Source organism: Maniola hyperantus, chromosome 10, assembly GCF_902806685.2.
Source record: "Maniola hyperantus chromosome 10, iAphHyp1.2, whole genome shotgun sequence".
Classification (NCBI taxonomy): Eukaryota; Metazoa; Arthropoda; class Insecta; order Lepidoptera; family Nymphalidae; genus Maniola; species Maniola hyperantus.
Window position 1 is genome coordinate 2,410,668 of NC_048545.1, and position 25,769 is coordinate 2,436,436.

The following is a 25,769-nucleotide window of genomic DNA, read 5'->3' on the forward strand; positions in this document are numbered from 1 at the left end:
TGGTTGGTCATTTTGATTATAAGGAATTTGAATTTACTGAGAAATTTATGAATTTACCTTTTAAAATAAAATTATTAATATAACAATGGATGGCAAATGCCCAGTTAAATTTTAAAAATTAGAATATATTACGATGTGGGTTAATAGTGTGCTAAAAACCCCCGCTATTATACCAATGTTACCCGTTTCTATTGTTTTTCTGCTTGTACCTGTTGAAAATATCAAAAAGCCGCACACGCCATGGCATTATCTTTAAAAGTTAAAAAAAAAAATGTTATAATTTTACCCGCAGTACATGGCTTGGCAGCACAGTGCTACCCCGCCATTTTGAACTGTCCTCATTGGTGGTCTCCGTGCAAGAGAGTCGTTTGTTTATGCGACATTTCCGGTAATACGGTTGGCCAACCTGTTCAGAGTGCATTGAGCAGAGCAGCGCTGCCATCTTTGTCTTGTCGATTTGGCTTGGCGCCTTTCCTGTATTGGTTGTCCAGTAGTCGTGATAGTGTGTTACACGTTTCAAAATGGTGAGTTTTACAAGATTTCGTGAAAAATAATTAGTGTTGTGATGTTTTGACTGTGTATTTCGGTGGGAAACAGTGTTATCTACGTCCTGGCGAAGTTTCAGCTTCGTACGATAAAAATTAATCGGATTTTTCGCAATTTTTAGGCTGGTGGTAAAGCGGGTAAAGATTCAGGCAAAGCCAAGGCGAAAGCAGTATCCAGGTCAGCGAGGGCGGGATTGCAGGTATGCTGATTAGGTTTCATAATTTATTTAATGAATTTAGAATGGTAAAATTGTGGTTAAATCAAAATATTAAATTATTTCATAAAATTGAATAATACGCATGACCTCTAGTATGGCGGCGGGCCGCGGTGTCAGAGGAAATAATCAATAAATATCTGATCATTATTTATGAAAATTTTCAGTTCCCTGTCGGAAGAATTCACAGGCATCTTAAAAATAGGACTACAAGCCATGGGCGTGTTGGAGCTACAGCGGCTGTTTATTCCGCAGCTATTCTCGAATATCTTACTGCTGAGGTAAGTGACGCCTTAGTCAATATGGCGGCTTTTCAGCGTAATTACAATACGAAAAAGCTAGCGTTTTCTAGAAAAAAATGGTGATATGAGCATGCTAATCGTTTCTATAAATGATTTTTATTACTTATCACTGTTTTGAAAGCATTTTCATTGAGTTGTCCGCTCAGTAAATGCATTATAAAATTTGGCGGGAATTCGTATTAAGTTTTTAATTATTTACAAAACAATTGCCGAAGTTTTTATTACTTTGTTTACATAGTTATATAAGCATAAAGCGTTGTTATTCTATAATGGTTTTCAGAATTTAGTATTAAAATAGCGGGAACATTTTGATCAATAGGTAATCAACTTCCCATATTATATTTTTATAGGTTTTGGAGTTAGCGGGGAACGCATCTAAAGATCTCAAAGTGAAGCGTATCACACCGAGGCATCTCCAGCTGGCCATCAGAGGAGACGAGGAACTGGACAGCCTGATCAAAGCCACCATCGCAGGAGGAGGAGTCATCCCACACATTCACAAATCGCTTATCGGTAAAAAAGGTGGACCGGGTGCACCAGTTTAATCAAGGTAATTAGACTAATTAATATTTATTCAAAATAATTAAGTAGATTGTGTCATTTGTAATTAGAAAGCACTGATTATTTTGTTAGCCTTATTACTTAAAGATACAATTTCCAAAAGCTATCTGAGTGTATATAATGCTTAAACCATTGAACAAACAACTCTTTCTCAGTCAGATCTATCAAAAATCTATATGACCTAAGATATAATATGATCAATATTTGAATTGTCAAGTGAATCTACCACTGGTTCCGAATGCCTATTGAGAAATCCTGCAAGAAACTGTGGTTGCTCTTTTCCACTACTCGATTTGCAGTATTATGCCATGTATAATGATGTATTAATATATTCAGTAGTTAATAGTTGTGTGCACAAAACAAGAAGTCCAGTCTGAAGTTGCCACATGATGACATACACTATAATTCTTGTCTGGTGGAAGGCTTAGGCTGTAGCTAGTTACCACCCTACTCGCCAAGCGATTTAGCGTTCCGGTATGATGCAGTGTAGAAACCAAAGGGGTATGGGTTTAAAAGGCTGCCATACCTCTTCCAGGTTAGCCCGCTATCATCTTAAACTGCATCATCACTTACCACCAGGTGAGATTGCAGTCAAGGGCTAACTTGTATCTGAAAATAGTTATTTGTTATGCAAGGCTGCAAAATTTTTATTTTGTCGTGAGAGTTTGTATTGAATTCCAAGCCAGCGAAGGATTCTGAGGTTCAAAGATAATCCTGAGTGTAGCGAGGAATTCAAATAAATTTGCAGCCGTGCGAAACGCACAACTTTAAAATGTAACACGTAACGTAACTTTTTTTACAATAGGTACCTATGCTTAACTTATTATTTATTAAATAACTAGCTATATAGTACACTGCAGAAAATAAATGTACATTAGTTTTGGCTTTGTAGAACGTTGTCTTATATTTAGCGATGATTAATTTTAACATTTGATAATGGATTTGATAAATTTTTAATAATAATGTTTTTTTTATTAACAGGTTAACTACAGGCTACAACATTCTCACTGCATTTGACCCGGACACTATCAGCAATGTATAATGAATCAGCAATCGGTAAACATAGTTTTCTATATAGGTAGTGATGTGGACTGTTGACAGTGGAGTGATTTCTAACTGGTGATCCGGACTAAATAAACACTAGATATAAGAACTAGACATATTTTTAGCAATAAGGAGATTTAAATATGATTACTGATTAGAAATAAGATTTACTTTTTTTGGTTCATGACGAGACTTTATTATTTCGCTAGACCCTGTGTTCATTTCAATTCAGCCGATACTAAAATTGTTGCACTGGCAGTTTAATTATTGTAAAAGGCTAAAACCTCTATAGCTGCAGTGTTACAATTTTACATTTAGAACTAATTTGCAATTTGTTTTAGCTCTAAGCTGTCATGGTATAATTTTAATTTGCAACATTTTGTATTTTTTTTAAGTGACATTGGCACATTAGCCGAGGTATAATATTGTTCTACGATTAATTTGGTATGATTGAACTGTTACAAGTTGTAAGAAAGTGTATTTTGATCTTTGAAATATATTGAGAAAAACTTAAGTTTGTTTATTCTAAAATTTGGTTTGATTTAATTCTCAGTTACCTTAGGTAGTACGCGACAGTTCGAGATGGCAATCGGGGTGGGGACTCTCCGCACACCCGCACAGTCCCCGCGCTAACCCGGTGTGGGATAGCGCGGGTGTGCGGGGCATCCGCCCGCCTCATTCATTCCCGCGACTTCGTCCGCGTGAATTTGAAACCCTTGTTCTGCCCCTTTAGAGCTTGAATTTTGAAAAATCCTTTCTTTAAAAATGTCTACGTTATAATAGCTATTCAGCCCGATCCGTCCCGTAGTTTGAGCCGTGTGTTGATAGATCAGTCGGCCGGCTTTTCCTTTTATATATAGGTATAGACAGACGAAGGTCTGGCACGCGCTGGCTCTTAGTCCACTATATTGAACCCCTGGTCCCAGTAATGCCGGGACCTCTGTAGTCTGTACCCGTACCCGCCTACTGTATGTTGGTAATAATATTAGGTAACTAAACAGACAATAGAATAGGCCACTTTTCTATCCAGAATCTGCCCAATACAGAGTAAAGGGAGCGGCACTTACCCTGATTCATCAATGTACTGATTACATACGCTTTGTTCGACTGGTGCCGTTGACGCGCGTCGACGAAGGCAGCTGCAGCGGCAACAAAGTGCCGCTAGTCTGTAAGAAGCACAAGGGACCTTCTACAATCTGATTATACCAGGTTGTTTGCTTGCCATCCACAGTACAATGGTGCCCATCTTTGGGGGTCCGAACTCCAAAGTAGCGAGCATCCGTGAACAAAATATTACATTTTTTTGCCCACCCATTGTTAGGAGATGGCCCCTTTGAATTTGAGCTAGCCGCTAAAATAGCTAGATTAGATAAGCCTCGAGGTCTGTGGCTTATCGCTTGGCTAATAGAATCTTATTTAGGGTTCCGTATCCGAACCTTAGTATGAGGACACAGTTAAAATGTACGCCCAAAAAGCCCAGAAATGATAAAAGTGGTTTTTGTAACTTGAATTATGTAAAACACATATTTTATTCTTAGCATAATAGTTTTTGATTTATATTCAGTTTTACGGAACCCTTGGTGCCCGAATCTGACTTGCACTTGGCCAGTTTTTGTGTTTTGAACCGTCTGCCCTCAGAATGTTTGACGCCTTTCTAGACTTAAGTTACCCGTGACCCAAAATTACTGAACGTTCATTGATTGTCTGTGGTTTATAGTTGTCAAATGACATTTATTGTTTTGTTGTCATTGTCAAATTTGCAGCCATTTTGTTTCGATTTATTTCGTGCTTTTTTTTCTGGTCGGTGATTTCGTGTTGAGGGTTTTATCTTAAATAAATAAAACTATATAAAAATAAGACTTTAAAGAAGTGTTGTGTGTATAAATATTGTCTCAAGTCAATACTCAGATTCACTGTGTATTGCTTAGGCTTAGTCTACTTTTTACCCAAGCGAGAAAATGAGTTCTCGACATAGAGACCGAAGTCGCTCACGATCTCGAGACCGCAGCGACAGGCATAAGGAAAGGGACAAGGGCCGTGAGCGCGATCGTGACCGGGATAAGGACAGGGACAGGGATCGGGATCGTGAACGCAACCGGGACAGAGATCGCGACCGCGACCGAGATCGCTCGCATCGCTCCAAGAGGTTAGTTTCGAGTTTTCCACCAGTTAGTAACTTTGATCACCATTAGCGCACTAGCACTTGTATGCTGTGCCTTACATATGCAAGTGGGTGAATTCGAATCCCGACAATTCTTCTGGACATAAGATTAGCTGAATTCCTTTAATGGTAGGCAGCTGTTACTTTATAACTTACAACCATGCTGGCAAAGGCTTTATTAAAATGTCATAATTTTGGTTTAGAGATCACTATGCTCCAATTTTGCACATCACATCTTCATGCAAGACAGACTCATGAAGTTTGATGTATAGCAATGATGATTGATGAGTCATGTCTTTCTATCAGACAGGATTATCTATGTTAGTGCACACTTGCCTAGAAGATTTAATTGGATTTAACTACTATAATGCAAAGTGTGGGGTCTTCCAGTTTGCTACAACTTAAGGGAAGTGTCACCTTGAAAGTAAATGGTTAAGGATTGAGGAAGGAGATAGACAGTGTTAGGTGGGATACTCTCCAAGATGTCTGTCCAGTCGTGGACGCTTGCAAGCTGATGGATGGGTGGTTGGACTACATTGTTATGGAATTTGCAGAGATAAAGAAAGAGATCGCAGTCGCAGCCGTGAAAGGCACAAGGAGAAGAGGAGGAGTCGCTCACGCAGCAGAAGTCGGGGAAGGAAATCTAAGGACAGGTAACTTCTACCACTTTTTTAGGGTTCCGTACCTCAAAAGGAAAAACGGAACCCTTATAGGATCACTTCATTGTCTGTCTGTCTGTCAAGAAACCTACAGGGTACTTCCCGTTGACCTAGAATCATGAAATTTGGCAGGTAGGTAGGTCTTATGGCTGACATTCGGGGAAAAATCTGAAAACCGTGAATTTGTGGTTTCACACAAAAAAAAATTGTGGTCATGAACTAAGTATTTTCAATTTTCAAAGTAAGATAACTATATCAAGTGGGGTATCATATGAAAGGTCTTCACCTGTGCATTCTAAAACAGATTTTTATTTATTTTTATGCATCATAGTTTTTGAATTATCATGCAAAATGTCGAAAAAATATGACTGTAGTACCAAACCCTTGTTGCGCGAGCCTGACTCGCACTTGGCCGGTTTTTTTTTAATAACAAAAATGGTGATCAAACGAGCAGGCGGGTCACGATGTTAAGTGATTACCGCCGCCCATGAACATTTTCAGTACCAGAGGAACTACCAATGTGTTGCTGGCCTTTCAGGAATTTGTTGGTCTGCCCCTTGAATAACCCCATGTTGCAATCTAATGGGGACACCGCCGAAGGCACCGCGAAGACCACTTTTATGATACTGTGTTAAAAACTGAGCAAATCAAAATGACTTAATTTGGTACAGGGATGGTACAATCGCCCTTCTGGACAAGATGGTGGGCACCACCACCAAGGCGACGGCGCGCACCGTAGCGTCCACAACCACTATCAACTCTGCTACACAGGCTGCCATACTAGCAGCAGCTGCTGTCGCACAGGTACATTTTAAACAGAAAAAAAAGTATTGTGAACAGTCATCATCATCATCATCATCATCACCTATTATGTTAAATAATACGATATTTAAGCAGAGAACGTGTTTATTGAGCTAAGTAGCATGACAGTACAACAATATCATTTTTCATCTTACCCACTTGTATTATCTTTTTATTATAAAAAGGTAAACAAATGATGTAGGTAGGTTTTTATACATGACATACCTTCCCTCTAAGTAATACACAATAATTAAAGTTTAACATCTTAAATTGATAACTAAGTACACAAACAAACAATTTACAAATCAATCATTCAAATCAACACAATCAATATTCTCATTAGAACCACTGGGCCTAGAATATGGAACTTTATTATGAAGATTTCGTTTTGTTCTAATTTTCCCCCCCGGTATGTCTATTTCTGCTGATTTAGGTATTCCTAATATCTCTTCCCATCTCTCTGAGCTGGGTATTTCAATTATAGGATCAGGGTCATTTTCTATTTCTCCTTCGCCTGTCTCAGAGCTTGGTATTTCTATAGCAGGGTCATTTTCTATCTCTCCTTCTAACCCATCCTCTTTTTCTTTGTCATTTCTGTCATGAGTTTCCTCTCTGTTTTTTATTTTGATTATTTGGTCCATATGTCGTCTTAACACTGCACCATCTCCGGTTTGTATCCTGTAGCTAGACGGGCCGCTTTTCTCCACAACCTGCCCTGGTAACCATCTCGGTCCGCTTGAGTAGTTTCTGTACATGACCTTTTGTGACACATTAGTTTCTCTGGTTTTTTGTTGGGCGTTATTCATGATTTGGTTTTCTATTCTTCTGTGTTGTATATTATCAGGGTGTAGGGTATCCATTAGCGTGCGAAGGCGTCTATTCATCAACAGTTCGGCAGGACTTTTCTTTGTTGTGCAGCATGGAGTAACGCGTAGGCCTAACAACATGTTCGGAATTTTTATTTCCCATGGTCCCTCCATCTTCCGTAATTTTTCCTTCACTGTCTGTACCATACGTTCTGCCAAACCATTAGTGGCCGGATGGTATGGTGCGGATGTCACATGTTTTATTTTGTTGGATTCTAAAAACGATTTCATTTCACTGGACACAAAAGAAGTGGCATTGTCAGATACAAGGGTTTCACATATGCCATGAGTAGCAAATAAATTCCTTAAATGGTGAATCACTGTTGTGGAATTTGTGTTGTTTACCATTAACACTTCTGGCCATCTAGAGAAGGCATCGACGACTATGAAAAAATTCTTATTCATAAATGGTCCTGCAAAGTCTATATGAATTCTAGACCATGGCCTTGAAGGGATGACCCACTCGTGTGAAGATTTTGGAGGCATATGTCTATTTTCTAAGCACCTAGCACAATTGCTGACCAATTCATCTATGTCTTCATTCAACTGTGGCCACCACACATAACTCCGGGCCAGTGCCTTTGTGTGGACAATGCCGTTATGTGTAGTGTGCAGCATGTGTAGGATGTTTTGTCGAAGAGGCTGTGGTATAACAACACGACATCCTAGTAATACACAGCCATCTTGTAAAGACAATTCTGTTCTATGTAGCCAATAGGTTCGTAAATTTCTATCTGTAACCTTGTTTGGCCATCCACATTGTAGAAAGTGAACAACTCGTGAGAGTGTTTGGTCTTTTTTAGTTTCGGATGCTATCTCAACAGCAGAATAAGGAAAATCTTCTAGTTTTTCTGCCATTAGAAGTATTTCATATAAAGGTTCTTCTTCTAACTCAGGCACCGGTAGAGGCCATCGACTTAAACCGTCTGCATTGGCGATTTGAGTTCCTGGTCGATAAGCAATATTGTAATCGTGTGCCGTTAATGCTATAGAGATTCTTGTCAAACGGGGCGATAAAATAGATGGCATAGGTCTTTTTGGATCAAAAATTCCAAGCAGAGGTTTGTGGTCGGTTATCACCGTAAAAGACCTCCCAGCCAAATAGTTGTGGAACTTTTTAATGCCGAACATAATTGCGGTAGCTTCTTTGTCCAATTGTGAGTATCGTCTTTCATGTGTATTTAACGTCCTAGAGCTCATTGCGATCGGACGTTCCTGTCCGTCTTCCATCACATGTGATAACACTGCCCCGACACCATATTCTGAACTATCACATGTGAGTATTAGTGGTTTATTCAAATCATAATGAACTAATGTAGTATTAAATGTAAGCATTTGTTTGGCTTTACTGAAAGCTTCTTGTTCACGTTCAGTCCACCGCCATTTTTGTGATTTATCAAGGAGTCTGTGCAACGGCTCCAGTAAAGTTGCTTTGTGAGGTATAAACCTTTCATAGAAATTGTATAATCCTAAAAACGCCTGTAACTCTTGTACACTTTTAGGTTCAGGTGTTTTCAAGACGGCTTCCACTTTGCTCGGAGCGGGGTGTATACCTTCTCCATTGATCACAAAACCTAAAAATTCAACTTTCTCCTGAGCAAATTTACATTTGGTCTTGTTAAGATGAAATCCTGCCTTCTGTATACGGTTTAGAACCGCTTCGAGTCGTTGTTGCATAAGAAGCATTGTCGGGCCACTCACAATGATGTCATCAATTAAAACTGCGACTCCGTGTATTCCTGCTAGCAATGCTGTCATTAATCTTTGGAATATTCCAGGACAAGCTTTGACTCCAAAAGGTAACCGATGAACTGAATAAAGACCTTTGCATGTGTTTAAAGTTAATATTTTTGATGTGCTGTCACTAACTTTTACTTGCGTGTATGCTCTATCAAGGTCTAATGTTGTAAAAAACTTAGCACCTGCAACTGTAGCAAATACCTCATTTGCTGTCGGCATAGGGTAAGTGTCTGACTCTGTAGCTTGGTTGACAGTACTGCGATAGTCTCCACACAAACGGACATCACCTGACTTCTTTATTATTGGTACGACCGGTGTCGCCCACTCTGAAAAGGACAATGGCCGTAGTACACCTTCTGCCACCAGGCGGTCAATTTCCTTTTCAACTTTAGCTTTGATAGCGTAAGGTACCGGACGTGCTTTTAAAAATCTAGGTGTAGCGTCAGGTTTTAGATGTATAGTAATAGGATCTCCAGTAAATGTGCCAAGTCCATCTCTGAAGATGTCACTGTATTTAGAAATTGTCTTGTCAATGTTCATAAGATCACTATTCGACATAAAATTAATATTTAGTGCAATATTCAACGGGGTCAACCAGTCCCGTCCCAGAAGATTGGGACCACCCCCTTTTGCTACAATTATATTTAAGGTACATTTGATGTCTTTGTATTGAACTTGTAACTTAGTTTGGCCGAGTAACATGACAGGTGTTTCTGTCCATGTGCGTAGAGTAAGTGACACTGGTTGGAGAATGATGTGTAGGTTTTGGCATTTAATCTTCTTCCAAGTGCGTTCATTGACTATTGAGAAACTTGCGCCTGTGTCCACCTGAAGTATTACAGGTATGCCTTCCAATAAAACTTCAACCACAAATGGTGCTACTTTAGTATCACATTGAATACTGTAAAGGCCATTCAAGTGTGTAGCTATTTCATCATCGGTGAAGTTAATGCTCTTCTTAGACTTCTTCTTTAATAAACAGATCTTCTCAATGTGGCCGATTTTCTTGCAGAATCGGCAAGTGGCGTTAACAAATCTACATTCCCCACCATGACGGTCCCCACACCGGTAACATAGTCGTATGTTTGTCTTAGTCTGTACTGCATTAATATCCATGGCTTCCACTGAGGAACCTTGATTTGTAGTGGCTGCTGCACCGTTTGAGCTTGTGCAGCTGCTGTCTGTACTTGTAGATGACTGAATCATGTGGCAGTCTTTTCCCGCCGTTTCGGCTGCTAGCATGGCATCAACGACGTCTTGATAACGCAGGTTATCTTTTTTTAAAAGTTCGTACTGTAGACGACGATCCTTCATGCCACACACTAGTCGGTCGCGTAACATCCGTTCTAATTCCATAAAATTACATTTAGAGCTAATTTTTCGTAACTGTGCAATATATTCGGATGCATTTTCATTTGTATTCTGATTCCGTGTATAGAATTTGTATGACATTGAAATTTCATTTGGTTTTGGGCTGTAATGTTTTGTCAAAATAGCTTCAATTTCCACAAATGTCACATCACTGGCTTTTCTTGGTGTAATCAAAGCTAAAAATGTTTCAAAAACTTCTGCTCCACACACAGTAAAGAAATTGGCTCGTTTTGCGCCATCCAACATGATGCCGTTAGCCTCAAAACAAAACTTCAATCGATCGATGTAATTGTCCCATATATCTATTTTAGGGTTAAATTCACCAAATTTCACTGCTTTATGATCCATTTTAATCGAATTTGCGCCTCGTCGCCACTATTATGTTAAATAATACGATATTTAAGCAGAGAACGTGTTTATTGAGCTAAGTAGCATGACAGTACAACAATATCATTTTTCATCTTACCCACTTGTATTATCTTTTTATTATAAAAAGGTAAACAAATGATGTAGGTAGGTTTTTATACATGACATCACCCGATAGACGTCCACTGCTGGACATATGTCTCTTGTAGGGACTTCTACACACCACGGTCTTGCGACGCCTGAATCCAGCGGCTCCCTGCGACTTGTCTGATGTCCTCCGTCCACCTAGTGGGGGATGTTCCAACACTGCGTCTTCCGGTGCGAGGTCGCCACTCCACCTACTACCTCTTTTATAAGTCACATCAGCAAAGTTTGTTTGTCCAGAGAAGTGCAACCAAACACCAAATATAGTCTGTATAAAATAACTCCCCATTCGCCATTTTAACTCTATGGGTCAACTGTCATATCAAAAGTATAAAATAAGGACTAAAGCGCGCGTATGGCCGCTTACTGTACTCATTATTGGGTTGGAGGTTTTAAATATCTATAAATGCACATTATGTTGGTGTTATTTTCAGCACAATGCTGAAGAAAGACAGGTGAAATTCAAATTTACTTGTTACAAACAAATTATTGTTTTCATAGATTTCACATTTACCTAATGATTTTTATATTATTTTCTAGAAATATATCAACTATATGGTAAGCAAGATTCCAACACCAAACATACATATTATAATTGAACAGAATGAATTGAACTAATGCAAAGCATTTATCTTAAACTAGTTGATGCTCGCAACTTCGTCCGCATGGATTTAGGTTTTTAAAAATCTCAAGGGAACTCTTTGATTTTTCTGGATAAAATGTAGCCTATGTCCTTCCCCTGGATGCAAGCTATCTATGTACCAAATTTCATCGAAATCGGTTGAACGGATGGGCCGTGAAAAGCTAGCAGACAGACAGACACACTTTCCAATTTATAATATTACTAATATTACCAATATTAGATATTGAATTGGATGAATGTACCCTAAACTGTCAGGAACCTTTTTCTCAGTAACATATGGACATTTAAATTAAAAAAAACCGGTTAAGCGCGAGTCAACAAAGGGTTCCGTGCAATTGTACAAGAAATAACACTTTTTTTTGTATGTAACCACAAATTCACGGTTTTCTCTTTACGTGTGCGTACCTGGTATGGTAATAATAAATAAATAAATAAATGGTATGGTACCTGCCCATAATTAGCCCATTTTTAGGGATGTCCTAAAAGTGGAAGTTGTGGGCCTCATCCAGTGTTGTCAAAATAAACTCATTTCATAGTCTCTTTTGTTCTGTACTAATTATTCATTTATCCACCTTGCCCTCGGTCGAACAGACGTTCGTGGCCCAGCGGCGCATGGCGGCGCCGGTGCAGCCCGCGGCGGCGGCGGCGGCTGCGCTGTCGGCCGCCACGGCCATCCCGACGCCCACCAGCGTGCAGCAAAAGCTGGAGCTGATGCAGGCGCGCACGGAGCTGCGGTACCGCGACAAGGTGCCCTACGACCACCCCGACGACGACAAGGACGACGGCCAAGGTGAGATGTTGTGACCCTGTCTTTTTAGGACCCCATACCTCAAAAAGAAAAAGAGGAACCCTTAAGGATCACATCTTCGTCTGTTTCTGTCTGTCTGTTTGTCTGATGACACTGTACGTAATTAACTTGCAAATTTTTACTGTACAGGTTTGACACTTCTTATTGAAAATTAAAAAAGGATATAGAGTATGACAGTTTCATCAAAACCTTTACCCCTAATCGGTTTCTGCATGGCATCGTATCGGAACGCTAAACCACTTGGCGGCACGGCCAATATTAACTAAGCTTGATGTAATTTTGTAGACACATTCTAAAAACAAATATCTATGACTGATTTCTGTAAAAATAACTAGTTTTAAAATTACACAGGTTTATGAATACACGGGCGTGCTGTCGGCCAAAGACATCGGCCCGATACTTAGGAAGAAATTTATTTTTTTGTACATAGAGTCCATGTTAGAAATAAAAAACTGAATTCAGCAATAAAGAGTTATATTTTTTTTAATTTTTCTTGTCAATAGTAATTTATGATCTAGTTTCTTAGTAGGCCTTATGGGGTTACACTCTGTCGAGGACTATCCTGTATATCTCTCTCTTTTATGAGATAGAAGGGGAACGGGAGCCGCCGCGCGGCGGCTTGTGCCACGTCTCGTGTCACGTGACCAAGTACCTATGCCCGGGCATACCGGGCACGCACCTCTAACTTTTCGGAGTTATTGTTTTAAATAACTAAATATCCTTTATCGGCGAAGGAAAACATCGTGAGGAAACTCTCAAAGGTGTGTGAAGTCTGGCAATCCGCACTTGGCTAGAGTGGCCTAAACTTTATCTTTCTGAGAGGAGACCTGTGTTCAGTAGTGGACCGGTGACAGGTTGATCATGATGAATGTAAAGTAGAGTAGAGAGACGGGTGTAAAATTAAAGTGAAGGCTCGCCAGGGCCGCCGGGCGAGACGGCGGCGGAGCGGCGCGCGCGGCGGCGGCGCACGCGCTGGATGGGCTCCGAGCACGACAAGACCTTCATCCCCGGCCTGCCCACCGTGCTGCCCTCCACGCTCACGCGCGAACAGGAGGAGCAGTACCTGCGTGAGTACCTCTGTTGCCTACTTGCTTACCTGCCAGTGGCGTGCACATCGGAGGCAACCCTAGTGAGGATGTCTGACAAACCACCATTTGGCGCCACTGAGGCAAGAGGTCCACTGGCTAATAAGAGTTCTATACATATGTTAAATGGCTTTGTTGGCTGGACCTGACGTCATCTCGTGTCCACCATTTCTGAAAACACTCATTGAAATAACTCAATGTTCAATCAATGGGTCTACACCGGAATATCCATCCAATCAACGATCCAGGATCGTGGAGCATAGCGCTCTGAGGGTTGTACTCCTCTGATCCGGGTTTAGGAAACTTGTGACTATGCCGAGCGATATTAGAACATGCACCAGCCAATCTACGCCGGCTGCGAGAGGAGGCAAGGAGGCACGTCTACAGCGACCACGCCTTTGGATCACGATCCTGAAGCGCGCAGATCTGGGCGATAGTTCGTCCGGTGTAAACCTAGCTATTTGATTATGATCTGCCAGTAAATACCTAATGCGTACCCTGGCTTAAGACATCTGTGCACGCCACTGGTCACTACTGCGTACTGTATTGTCTCAAGAACAAATCATAATAATATAAACATTAAGGTAAAGACAGAGTGGATTCACCTTTAGTGATGCGATGCAATGTCCCCTCAATAGTGTACATACTTGACAAGTTTACTACGTACATTTTCTACTAAAAGTAGGTACTGACTGGTTTTCATGTATAGTTCTCGCATTTCACGAAGGCCACTGACTCATGCTTGTGTGTAAGTCGTATCGGTATACGTAAGGTACACTAAATGTGTGCGTTTGACAGCGCTTGCTTGCGACTGATTGGTCCGACATGCACGCACACATACGCAATGACCATGTAAATGACGTTACCACAAGTATAGTTCACTAGCCTTCGTGAATTGCAAGAACTGTCCCTACAAATTGCAATTATTATTAATTGCGTCCGCAAGTTATCATTAAATTAAATTTTGAATTATTTAACATATTATTATTTTAATACCGTGTTTCCCTTTGTGTACCGTTGTCCATTAATATACTAACTATTGTTTTTTTTCCTTGCCTGATCCCTAAATGTATAATGACGTTTTTATGTTATTTTTAACTTAATTTTTCTGAACAATTTATTTATGTATTTATAATCGAACAGGGCGTCTTTTGTCTTTATATTACTGCCATTAATAAGATCCAAGTGTAAAATATTTGATTGCTTAACCAACTTTCTTTGTTTACTTCAAAAGTTTTAAAGTTAGTGAAAACTGATTCAACAATGTTACTGTAATATTTTTCACTTAATATTTCAGTTTCACAATTTGCTTGATTTTAATTAGATCAAGAAGTCAGTGCGAGTATTCATTTTGAAAATGTTACATTAAAACTTATTGCTAGCCCAATCTAATTACTGTTCAAATTATGTCTGCTTGGAATGGTGCCAAGAATACTGGCTACATTTCCATGCTGAACAGATCCTTTGTGCAAAAAATAAGCCAGCCCTTCTGTCACCAGATGAGGCAAGTTAACTTCATTTTCAGGGTCCCTTGAAGTTCCAAGCAGAAGCTTGTCCGTACCCGAGGGGTCCCGTCGGGACTCCTCGGGTACGGACAAGCTTAAGCTGTCAGTCCTACTGTCTGTCAGCGGGCTGTATCTCATGAACTTGAGTGAGGTAGAGTTGAAATTTTCACAGAATGTGTATTTCTATAACAACAAAAAATAAAAAATTCAAAATGGCCGCCATGAAAAAAGTGTTTTATTTCTTGCACGAAACCCTTCGTGTCGTATTCTGACTCGCACTTGACCGTTTTTTTAAATGAACTATACTGACTGGATCTATTTTAGTTTAGACAGGCTCTATAAAATGTGTGTAATAATGAAATTTTAATAATATTAGCACAGGCTGAGGATTGGACGTGTATTTAGTTGTAGTGTTGTGCGTGCGACAATGTTCTAATGCGGTGGAATGGCCGCGCGTGGCTAACCCCTTCCCTTGCAGTGCAGCTGCAGATCGAGGAGGTGAGCCGCAAGCTGCGCTCCGGGGACCTGGGCATCCCCGCCAACGTGGAGGAAAGGTTCGCATCGCTCCCCCCGCTGACGGCGGCCTTGGACCGACCACCGCCCGACGGCCAATGAGTATCGATTAACAAATACTTTAGTTACACAAGCTCCAATGTTAGGATGAGGGACCAGTCTTTTCGTATGCAGGACCAATTGCTTTGAAAAATTGATACGTAGTAGTGAATTCAACGCCACAGTACTACAACTTTTATAAGTTACGCCAATGTACCTAAGTAGAAATATTTTTTTGAATAGTGCGAAAATATCTCAACGCGCGTCCGTTCTCTATTGGTTGTTGCCTACGCGCCATGTTTAGTACGCGCGAATTATGAGTGAAATAAAGAGTCTCTGTTGTTTTTGTGTTTAAAATCTTAACGTCAAGCAATAAGGTCTGTATTTCATTGATGTACATATTTTGGTCCTAGTCGGCGATACATTGCGCTTCTCTGGGCAAACGAATTTGCCGATTCGACTTATAAAAGTGGTAGTACTGTAATGTATATTTTGTGGATTCGAGAATTACTGTCGATAGCGAAGTTTAAATTAATAACTTAGCTGTACATACTGATAAGAAAAAAAACAAAGATATTATAACCTTTTTTGCAAATAGCTTATTAAAATTAAAATAAAAAAAAATTGTATATATACACTTCTTAAAAATCTAAGAAATGCAATCTTGTGTTAATCGCTTAAAAATAGATTCAAAATAATATTTCACTTGATCTTATGTACAGCTCGATATCAGTCACCAAAAAAAATTGAGCTCGCTTCGCTCGCGTCCTCATGTTTCCTCATAGATGTCACTATATTAGGTGGAATTAATGGATTAACGGCAAACTAACAAAGACTTTTTCTTCCAGCTCTCAATGACAGTAAAACTTTAATCAAAGTATTTCTATAAAGATGAAACAGATTTTATTCACATTCGGATAAGTTCAATGTTATTGATGTTTCAATTTCCTTTTTTATTAGCATTCTCAGGTCCTGGAATTATTTTAAAAAATCCCTATAAAAATATATGATACTTGAAAAACAAAAACTCTAATTCTTTTTATTAAATCTTTTTTGGCTAGATTGGATTTCTTGAACACTCAATCATTCTTTTCAAAATTTAAAAATTCAACCCCACCTTCGAATTCCCCTGATGTCTACCCGGTCTACTAATTCGTCATTTTCTATTTTGCAGGTTGCGCACTGCCGCACTAATTATTATTAATAATTAATAACGAAAATAATTAATAAATGCCTTTTCAGCTACGCAGGTCTAATAATAATAATAATGATTTAATGAATAATTATCGAATTATTTTCAGCGTTAACGATATTCAAATTTCAGGGTTAATAATTTATTAATAACAAAATAATGAAATTATTTTTTCTCAGGCCATTTATAGTTTAGGAGCTATTAGGATAGTGGAGCATTTTTCTTATTGTAGCAACAATTTTTGTTTACCACCGAATTATTTTAGTACACTTTTTTAATCTTGCAATTATTATTTTAATAATTACACATAAATATAACTTTCAGAAAAGATTTGGTTCTAAAACTGTTGAAATAGTAGATACTAATGTAAAACTATTAAAATGTTCAAACAAAATAAAAATATGTGTAATTTTTAATTATTATTACTGCATTTCATTTTTTCGAGTTTTGTTTGTATCAATTTTAGTGTTTGAAATAAAATAAAGTACTTTTGAAATTTTTGATAGTGCAATGCGGTAATATTCTGTGACATTTTGGCGTGCATTTCACGTGTTTGGTAGAAATTATTTATTCTGTTACCATAACAAAACATCTTTATGTGCGTAATAAGTAAAAGTAAGTGATTTTATTTATTAGCACGATTGCCCTGTCAAAAAACGAACTAAAAAGTAAAAAAAAAAATACATTTTAAAATATGACGCCATGCCGCCGCCATGCGCCATATTGTTTTTTCCCAAAATAATTATATCCAGTGCCATTCGGAATTTTGGGCCGTGAGATAAATATATTCCAATGCTTTTGGAATAAAGTGTAATAAAACAAAGATCTTTTTAATGGTATCGAAATGAATATTTTCACATTAGAAAAAAATTATACTATATGATTATTCACTGTGTACGTATTCCAGGTCGCCGTCACCCGAGCCGATCTACTCGACGGACGGCAAACGGCTGAACACGCGCGAGTACCGCACGAGACGCAAGCTGGAGGAAGAGAGACATCGCCTCGTGCAGAGAATGCAGCAGATCAACCCCGACTTCAAGCCTCCGCCCGATTACAAGTACGTATTTTGTGACGCGACCCGCGAAGCTGAAGTGGCAATGGCCAGAGCATATAGTTCGAAAAACCAATAGTCGTTGGCGTTCCAATGGCCAACACTTCCACTAGGTGCACAGACGACATTAAAGTAAACTAGTCGCAAGGAGCCGTTGGATTCAGCCGGCGCAAGACCGTGGCGGGTAGTGTTCCTTCAAGAGACTTGTGTCTATTGGTTGATATTTGATAATGATGACCATCTTTTCTAGCGTGATCGAACGTTGTGCAGCGACATCTAGTTTGTTACATGGAAGTTGCTGTTTAAGACGTTATACACCACAGAGTACATTGAATATACGGGTATAGAGTTAACACTCAGATTGATTGCATAGCGCCATCTAGCGATATGTGACATCCCTAAAGCCGAACAAATCGCGCTCCTCAGGATATTTCTTAAATAATATTATTCCCCAAAGTAATTTCCAAAAATCAAATATTAATTGATTTGACTTTTAGAAATTACTTTGGAGACAGTGGAATTTGAATTACTTTAGGCAAATAAAACAACAGTGTAGCGATTAGACAGTTTTTTATAATTTCTTTTATTAAATAGATTAAATGCCAACATTTTAATTATATCACCTTCGTCTTAATCTGAAACTTCAATTCAAAATAAGCATAGCACACTCGTCGGTTTCGATACACATAGTGAGGGTCCAAAGATGTTTCTAGTCCAACAGCTCGAGTCCACGCAAGATACAGATCTATTTCTTTTTCAGGATTGAGAAATGAATATAGAATTGTACCATCTTTGCCTGAAAAAAAATTGTGAGAACTGACCACATACCGTTGCATAATAATTCATCATCATCAATGAGTATTACTACCAGCTTCTGTTTATGACTTTGTCTGCGAGGACTTTAGAATTGGTGCATACCGCATAATATACCATCTCTGTTGCTAATTAACCTAATCCAAATTGTTTCTTTAATTGTGATGTGGTAACAAACATCCAAAATTACATATTATCTAAATATATAAAAGGGAAAAGTGACTGACTGATCTATCAACGCACAACTCAAACTACTGGACGGATCGGACTGAAATTTGGCATGCAGGTAGCTATTATGACGTAGGCATCCGCTAAAGGATTTTTGAAAATTCAACCCCTAAAGGGGTGAAAGAGGGGTTTGAAATTTGTGTAGTCCAAGAGGGGTTTGAAATTTGTGTACTCCACGCGGACGAAGTCGCGAGCATAAGCTAGTTTATAATATAAATAATGAAGAGCAACATTTAATGAAGCTTTTATTAGACCAAAGGTCAGATACAGAGGGAGACGTACTCAAGACAGCAAATATAGTGTGGAGCTACCTTACTATGAAGCCCTAACCACCAGTAGCTTAACCGATGGACTCAAGTTTTTAATATATCAAACGTTTCATAACACTGTTAAAACTCCTCTTTTCGTGAGGAAATCTGCATCAGTTTTTAGCATAGACACGAAGGCGACGAAGACTAATAATTAGTCTTTGCTTTAAATAATAATTTATAAGTTGATTACTTACGAGTTTTACCGTATCTCGGCACACAACAAAATAACCTCTCTCACAAGCAGCTATAGTCCAAATCGTTAGACAGATCAGTGTCCAGGGGTTTGCGCGTAGGTCCGGTGAGAAAAACGAAGCCGTCGGAGTCCAGGGAGCAAGCAAAATCGTAGAATTTATCATAAAAACACAAACAGAACACATTCACGGATCACAAAAGGAAACAAAATCACAGAACACAGACTAATAACATTTGAAGTTCACCGAAGAAATAATTCTCCGAAGTAGCGCCATCTACTGCAAAGTGACGAACTATTTTTCACGAAGAAAAAAGATTTGTATGGGCTGTTAGGACACTGTTATACACGCACAGCACACAGCATTAATGCGCTGATAGTTTCTATTTGTTTACGTGGCAACTATCTCACGCTCTTTAAACACTTGTATAGCTATTCTATTCTATTCTATTCTATTCTATATTGTTTCAGACCACCCATAATTCGCGTGCACGACAAAGTGATGATCCCGCAGGAAGAGCACCCCGACATCAACTTTGTGGGGCTGCTCATTGGACCGCGCGGGAATACGCTTAAAGGTACATTTTGTTTTTTTTTTTATTAAAGGCTACCCTTATCTCTTTTATATGAAACTCTTACCTACAAAGAATAGTGCCTGACCTGTTTTGGGCACTGAATTATTCTTAGATTATTTTGGTACATAATACTTGTTACAAACTAATTCCCTCTAAAAACTTGATTCTGCGCAAATTAAAGTAAAAAAATACTATATAAACCTCGGAGCAGAAATAGCTACTACGATCTCGAAAGGTCTCGGCTGGCGTCGATATACCGATTTTCAAATCATTTTGGAAGTATTCTGCTTCGCCTCGTCATTCTCATATTACGGGTGTAAATTTTATTCGACAGTTTATTGTATTATTTTCTCCACAGCTATGGAGAAAGAGACGGGCGCAAAGATCATAATCCGAGGAAAGGGATCAGTAAAGGAGGGCAAAGTGGGTCGCAAAGACGGACAACCCTTACCCGGGGAAGACGAGCCGCTCCACGCCTACATCACCGCCACCAACGCGGACTGCGTCAAGAAGGCTGTGGAAAAGGTAACATGTTTGTTGTTGTAGCATTTAAACTGAAATCTATAGAGCTTACTTTGACTTAGCTCAGACTTAAGACTGAGTTAAAACGAGTCATTAATGCAGAGATATAACCCTGTCTTAAAGTCTTAAGTGTGCTCTATAGATTTTCGCCTTAGTCTGTCTAGTGAAAGCTGAGAGTGGAAATTAGCGGCAAAAAAGTAAATCGTGGCGTCTGACTTGCTTTGATTGTCAGTGCAATATGTATGTATGTTACAGATAAAAGAGGTGATCCGTCAAGGCGTGGAAGTGCCAGAGGGGCAGAACGATCTACGTCGCATGCAGCTTCGAGAGCTGGCGCAACTCAACGGCACTCTGAGAGAAAGCGACGCACCGCGGTGCGCTAACTGCTCCGCGCTAGACCACAAAACTTGGCTTGTGAGTTTATCCAAAAAAAAAACAAACGTGAAATTGTACTTATTTTCTTTTAAACGTACCAAACCATATTCAAGTCAAAATTGAGATATGACAGCACTGATTACAGCTAGGCGATTACGGTAAAATGACATGTCACACATAGTAAAAGAAATATCCTAATTATAGTTTGGATATTTCCTTTGTGATGCGGCATCTTAACCACCAGGCTATCACTAAATAAAATAGATTTAGAAACTATAATAATAATTTGGAATTAATCAAACTTTAATAACTTCTGTCTCGCAGTGTCCAGATAAGCCGAACGTGACCAACAGTATAGTCTGCTCGTCGTGCGGAGGAGCCGGACACATTGCGCGGGATTGTCGCGCCAAGCGACCTGGACACGCGCCGCCGCGGGCGACACATGACAAGGTGAGAGTGAGCTATCTAGACAAGCCGAACGGGACCAACAAGTATAGTGTGCTCGTTGTGCGGAGGAGCTGGACACATTGCGCGGGATTGTCGTGCCAAGCGACCTGGACACGCGCCGCCGCGGGCGACACAAGACAAGGCGAGAGTGAGCTAAATAGACAAGCTAAACGGATTAACAGTGTAAGTGTGCTCGTCGTGCGGAGGAGCTGGGCACATTGCGCGAGATTGTCGCGCCAATCGACCAGCACGGCTAACATGTGCCGCATGAGATATCTCGCGAAGAGAGAGAGACATCTTGTCGATGTCTACTGTTTTCCCGTTTACACTAACATGGTCGGCACGAGAGGCAATATTCTCGTCGAAGACTTGACATTCTCGCGTAGACAAACCGATGTTGCGGTTTACCAAAATCATACGATATTCTAATGTTGCAACACCGATTTCGTTCATTCATTTTTGTCTGAAACCATCAGATTCAGTTTTGTCTGTGGTGAGTCTGTGTTTAAAAATGACGTTTTATGACAATTTGACGTATTGAATTTGACGTTTTAACATTGACATTTGACATAATGACATTGAGAACTTGTTTTAAGGTTGTTTTTGAAAATACAGCGCATATTTAAGTACTTACCACGAAAACAATTCACAATTTTAATGAACGTTTTGAAAATGGAAAATAATAAGAAGTTGTAAGTAAATTAATTTGATGATATTATGGATATTATTAAGTGTACCTAGTAACCTACCTACTTAATATGGAGTCAAACATGAATTAATTAAACCACTATGTTTCAGTATCAGAAGCAACAAGGCACAAATCGCCTATTTGTGCCAGTTTATGGCCGGCCACCCAGCATTTGCTGCTGGGGATTATAGGACGCCTTTAGGGGCGTCCAGTTGTAATTCCCAGTGGGAAAAGTTGAAGCGCGAGCTAGACGAGCTCGGCCCGCAGAGATCGGTGGAGCAATGGAAAATTGTAAGTTGAAGTACCTACCTGTTTTCATTTGCATCAGTGACTAGTGGAATTCACTGGAAAGAGGTTTATTTGCACTTTACATAATATATCTGTAAGTAATTTCAAGTTGCTGAGATACGTATTTATCTGTATGTATAAAATTCAAAGTCCTGACTGACTGACTGACCTACACCTAAACCACTGGTCCTAGAGACATGAAATTTGGAGGGTGTGTTCTTTGTAAAGAGTAGGTATCCACTAAGAAAGGATTTTTCGAAATCCTACCCCTAAATGGGTTAAATAGGGGTTTGAAATTTATGTAGTCCACGCGGACGAAGTAGCGAGCATAAGCTAGTAGAGATATAAAATTTTGTAGTGATTAACATTGTAAATAGTCCACTATAGAAAACATGACTACTATTTTGATAATTCGTTAATATTCACTGGACAGAGGTTAATTTGCACTGCAACTGTAAGTGCAAATATATGATATATGTAATAAATCAATGCTATATTTGTCAAAATCTAAAAGTTATGTTGAACATAAATATTCATTCATATACTATAGCAATTTCCTTAAGATATACAGAGAAGTGCATTAATTTAACAACTTTTTGTTTCAAGTGCTGGCGTGACCAGAAACGCAAGGCCCGAGAAGAGGGTGGAGCCTCAACAAAGGCCCGGAATGCCACCGGGAATTGCGTGGAGATTCCACAAATTTCAGACAATGCAGTGCATGTTCTGAATACAATTGGCCAGGAAATGGCAGTGGGTTGTGGTCCTGAGGAGTCACCAATTGGTGTAAGAAATATATACATATATTATGATCAACCCATCATCGCCCCGCTACTGAGTCTCTTCTCAGATTGAAAAGGATCTAGACCCTAGGCCATAGTTCACCACGCTGGCCCTGTGCAGATTGGCAGACTTCACACGCCTTTGAGAACACAGAAAACTCTCACGCATGCAGGTTTCCTCACAATGTTTTCTTTCATAGTTAAAGTGATATTTAAATTGCTTAAAAAGCTCATAACTTTGAAAAGTTGATTTGCATGCCCACGATCAAACCCACAACCTCAACCCGACTCCCAAATAGGACTTGTTAACCGCTAGACTACCACGGCTATGCACATTGCAGGCTCTAAATCTATTTCTAAACATTTATTTTTTCAATTTTGCATAATTTGTTAAAGCATAGCTAAATACTAAAAGTTAGAATTTACACTGAGTACCTATTGTATTTAACTGTGTTTACTTTCCTCTTTCTTTTAGTTCACTCAGGAGACCACAACTCCACTGCCAGCTCTTGGCCAGTTGCAAGCAGAACATGCACTAGAACCGGTGGCATTCCCCAGCACCTCGGGCATGCAAAATGTGGTTCCACAGCAACAAGGACCACAAACTGGTCAGCGCCCAGCACCACCAAGCGGTCAAAAGAGCCGAGCTCGAAAAGTCTTGCCACATGATCGATTTTTAGCAGCTCAATTGGAGAGCAATAATTTAGCAAAAGTAAGATAATCTTTAGAATGGACAAATGTATTCTGCCTTTATATCCATAGTTTGTTGATGGTGTAGCTACAGTCTATTGTGTATTTGTTTGGTTTAAGGCAGCGAACGCATTACGCAAACAAGCAAATGTGTTACGCGAAGCAGCAAATGTTCAACGCGCAGAAGCAAACGCTTTACGACGAGAAGCGGCCATCACAGCACAAAGGCACCTTTCTTACTTGTAAGCATTAATGTATTGTAATTGTAAGGGTTTTTTTTTATCATTTTAATTCACAAAATCTATTGACACATTAAACATTATGCTGAGACACTATGGAAGCCACCGCAGATGCCATGCCGGCGAATGATTGCCGCCTTCTAGCGGCGCGGCGATGTTAGCAAATCTTCGTACAGCGGGTATATATGGTGATACTAGGGCAGCATGATCCACAGCTCGGTCCGCAGCATCCACCACAGGGTCCACAGGGTCCACATATTTTGGAGAAGGACAAGTACAATCAAATCCTCCAAGTGATTCACATATATTATTATAAAACAAAAATAATCTAGCAGCCTTATTTTGCAATAGACTGTAAGATTACCGTTGAATATAATCGTCTTTATCGCTCTCTGATACTACTTAAGTATACTCCTTCTCCAAAATGTGTGGACCCTAAGGGATATTTAACAATTACACTGCAGTTTCATGTTTTTACCTAGAAGTGCAATCTTTTTAAATCAATTTTAACTTTGCTGAGACTCAAAATTGAGTTAAAACGAGTGTGAGAGATCTGTCTCGTTTTAACTCTGTCTTAAGTCTAAGCTTAAGTCACAGTGCGCTCTATAGATCTCATCCTTAGAAAATAGTTTCTTCCACCCCAATAATAAAGTATCTAAATGTTTGTGTACTTTATAACATTGTGTTTATCTTGTTATAGGATTGCAAAAGACAAAAAAGAAGAAGAGTCCGCCCGTCTCCGCTGCCCTCCTCCCTCTAATTCTGAGCACAACTAAATTTAGAGATTTTCCTCTTACTATAATATGTAAAGTAATATGAAAAGGACAGGACAGACACAGTTTGAGAGCTTAATATTAATTAAGAGCTGTCAAACCTCATGATTTTAGCTGCCTGTCACGAGCCTATTGTTTAAATTTGTAGCTTGCACTAAAATTTAGTCTATAAATGTAAAATTCATGTTCCGTCCTTTTTTTAGCAATATTACGAAGAAAAATATGCAGATACACTAAATTTAGTTTCAAGAAAGACAACAGAATCGGCGCCAATAATGTTTTGTATTTAGAAGGACGATTTATGTTACAGGTGTTATTTAAGATTTTTTTAATATTTTTAGTGACAAGTGCAAGCTTACAACAGTTATTAGTTAGTATTAAGTGTAAAAAATGATTTAATTTGTTTAGGGTTCCGTTGGTACCTCATAAGCAAAAACCGGCTAAGTGCGAGTCAGACTCCTATAACAAAATTAACTGTCCCAATTAAGAAAATTAATTGTACCAAGTCCAAAACAACATTTTCAGCTCATATTTATCTACTTCTAAGAAACTGAAATGCATTAAAACTGATTCTTGAGAACTGTCCAAAATAGCCATTTATAAGCCAAATAGACCAGCCAAGTGTGAGTCAGACTCGCGCACCGAGGGTTCCGTAAGTTCAGGTATTTTTTCGACATTATGCACGATAAATCAAAAACTATTAGGTATGCATAAAAATAAATAAAAATCTGTTTTAGAGTATGCAGGTAAATCCTTTTCATATTAGTATAGTTATCTTATTTTGAAAATATACATTTTAATATTTTTTGTGATGTAACCACCCATTCACTGTTTTCGGATTTATTACTTTACTTGTGCTATAAGACCTACCTACTTACCAAATTTCAAGATTCTAGGTCAACGAGAAGTACGGAGTACCCTATAGGTTTTATTGACAGACACGACGGACAGACCGACAGACAACGAAGTGATCCTATAAGGGTTCCTCTTGAGGTACGGAACCCTAAAAAACTGGTCAAGTGCTAGTCTAAGTCGCACACGAAGTGTTCTGTATCATCGTACAAGATATAGGTACCTAACACGTTTAGTTATTAGAACACTGCAAGTTAATGACGGACTGCGCAATCTATGTATATATGATTTAGTAAACTACTTCATTATTTTTAATAAACTAATCATAAACAATTGAATCTGACTTTTTACTTACTAACAGGCTGTGATTATGATGATGATGATG

General features: G+C 39.1%; 4 protein-coding genes across 6 annotated transcripts in view; all 4 read left to right on the forward strand.

Annotated features, from left to right (window-relative positions):
- LOC117985691 (uncharacterized) overlaps positions 1–11,607 on the forward strand; it is an 88,261-nt gene extending 76,654 nt beyond the window's left edge. Inside the window, exon 15 of the mRNA XM_034972451.2 lies at positions 11,595–11,607. The gene's annotated coding sequence lies outside the window, so the exon portion shown is untranslated. The remainder of the gene's footprint in view (positions 1–11,594) is intronic.
- On the forward strand, positions 389–3,198 carry His2Av (Histone H2A variant). Its single transcript, XM_034972462.2, has 5 exons — positions 389–524; positions 668–745; positions 928–1,041; positions 1,413–1,612; positions 2,605–3,198. The coding sequence occupies exons 1-4, from the start codon at positions 522–524 to the stop codon at positions 1,605–1,607; spliced, it is 390 nt and encodes a 129-aa protein (XP_034828353.1). The 5' UTR covers positions 389–521; the 3' UTR covers positions 1,608–1,612; positions 2,605–3,198.
- The window catches only part of SF1 (splicing factor 1), a 28,721-nt gene continuing 7,406 nt past the window's right edge, over positions 4,455–25,769 (forward strand). The window contains exons 1-11 of one of the 2 annotated variants that reach the window (XM_069501339.1): positions 4,455–4,813; positions 5,383–5,481; positions 6,159–6,291; positions 12,010–12,208; positions 13,138–13,293; positions 15,295–15,370; positions 17,468–17,620; positions 19,628–19,734; positions 20,090–20,256; positions 20,509–20,667; positions 20,953–21,078. In XM_069501339.1, the coding sequence (XP_069357440.1) occupies positions 4,626–4,813; positions 5,383–5,481; positions 6,159–6,291; positions 12,010–12,208; positions 13,138–13,293; positions 15,295–15,370; positions 17,468–17,620; positions 19,628–19,734; positions 20,090–20,256; positions 20,509–20,667; positions 20,953–21,078 (1,563 nt within the window). In that variant the 5' untranslated portion in view covers positions 4,455–4,625. The remainder of the gene's footprint in view (positions 4,814–5,382; positions 5,482–6,158; positions 6,292–12,009; positions 12,209–13,137; positions 13,294–15,294; positions 15,371–17,467; positions 17,621–19,627; positions 19,735–20,089; positions 20,257–20,508; positions 20,668–20,952; positions 21,079–25,769) is intronic. The other variant, XM_034972904.2, reaches the window with a different exon arrangement.
- LOC138402884 (uncharacterized) lies at positions 21,326–25,722 on the forward strand. 2 transcript variants are annotated; one of them, XM_069501423.1, is made up of 6 exons: positions 21,326–21,568; positions 21,874–22,054; positions 22,658–22,834; positions 23,306–23,542; positions 23,641–23,762; positions 24,460–25,722. In XM_069501423.1, exons 2-6 carry the CDS (start codon positions 21,917–21,919, stop codon positions 24,533–24,535), a joined length of 750 nt encoding a protein of 249 aa, XP_069357524.1. In that variant the 5' UTR covers positions 21,326–21,568; positions 21,874–21,916; the 3' UTR covers positions 24,536–25,722. The 2 variants fall into 2 exon arrangements, with proteins under 2 accessions (XP_069357524.1, XP_069357523.1); XM_069501422.1 differs by lacking the exon at positions 21,326–21,568 and adding an exon at positions 21,727–21,767.

Coding starts and splice junctions, on each gene's coding strand:
- His2Av (XM_034972462.2), top strand. Junction 746..927: donor CAGCGAGGGCGGGATTGCAG/GTATGCTGATTA, acceptor GAAAATTTTCAG/TTCCCTGTCGGAAGAATTCA. Junction 1,042..1,412: donor TCGAATATCTTACTGCTGAG/GTAAGTGACGCC, acceptor ATATTTTTATAG/GTTTTGGAGTTAGCGGGGAA.
- LOC138402884 (XM_069501422.1), top strand. CDS start 21,733: ATGAACGTTTTGAAAATGGAAAATAATAAGAAGTT. Junction 22,835..23,305: donor CTGAGGAGTCACCAATTGGT/GTAAGAAATATA, acceptor TCTTTCTTTTAG/TTCACTCAGGAGACCACAAC. Junction 23,763..24,459: donor CAAAGGCACCTTTCTTACTT/GTAAGCATTAAT, acceptor ATCTTGTTATAG/GATTGCAAAAGACAAAAAAG.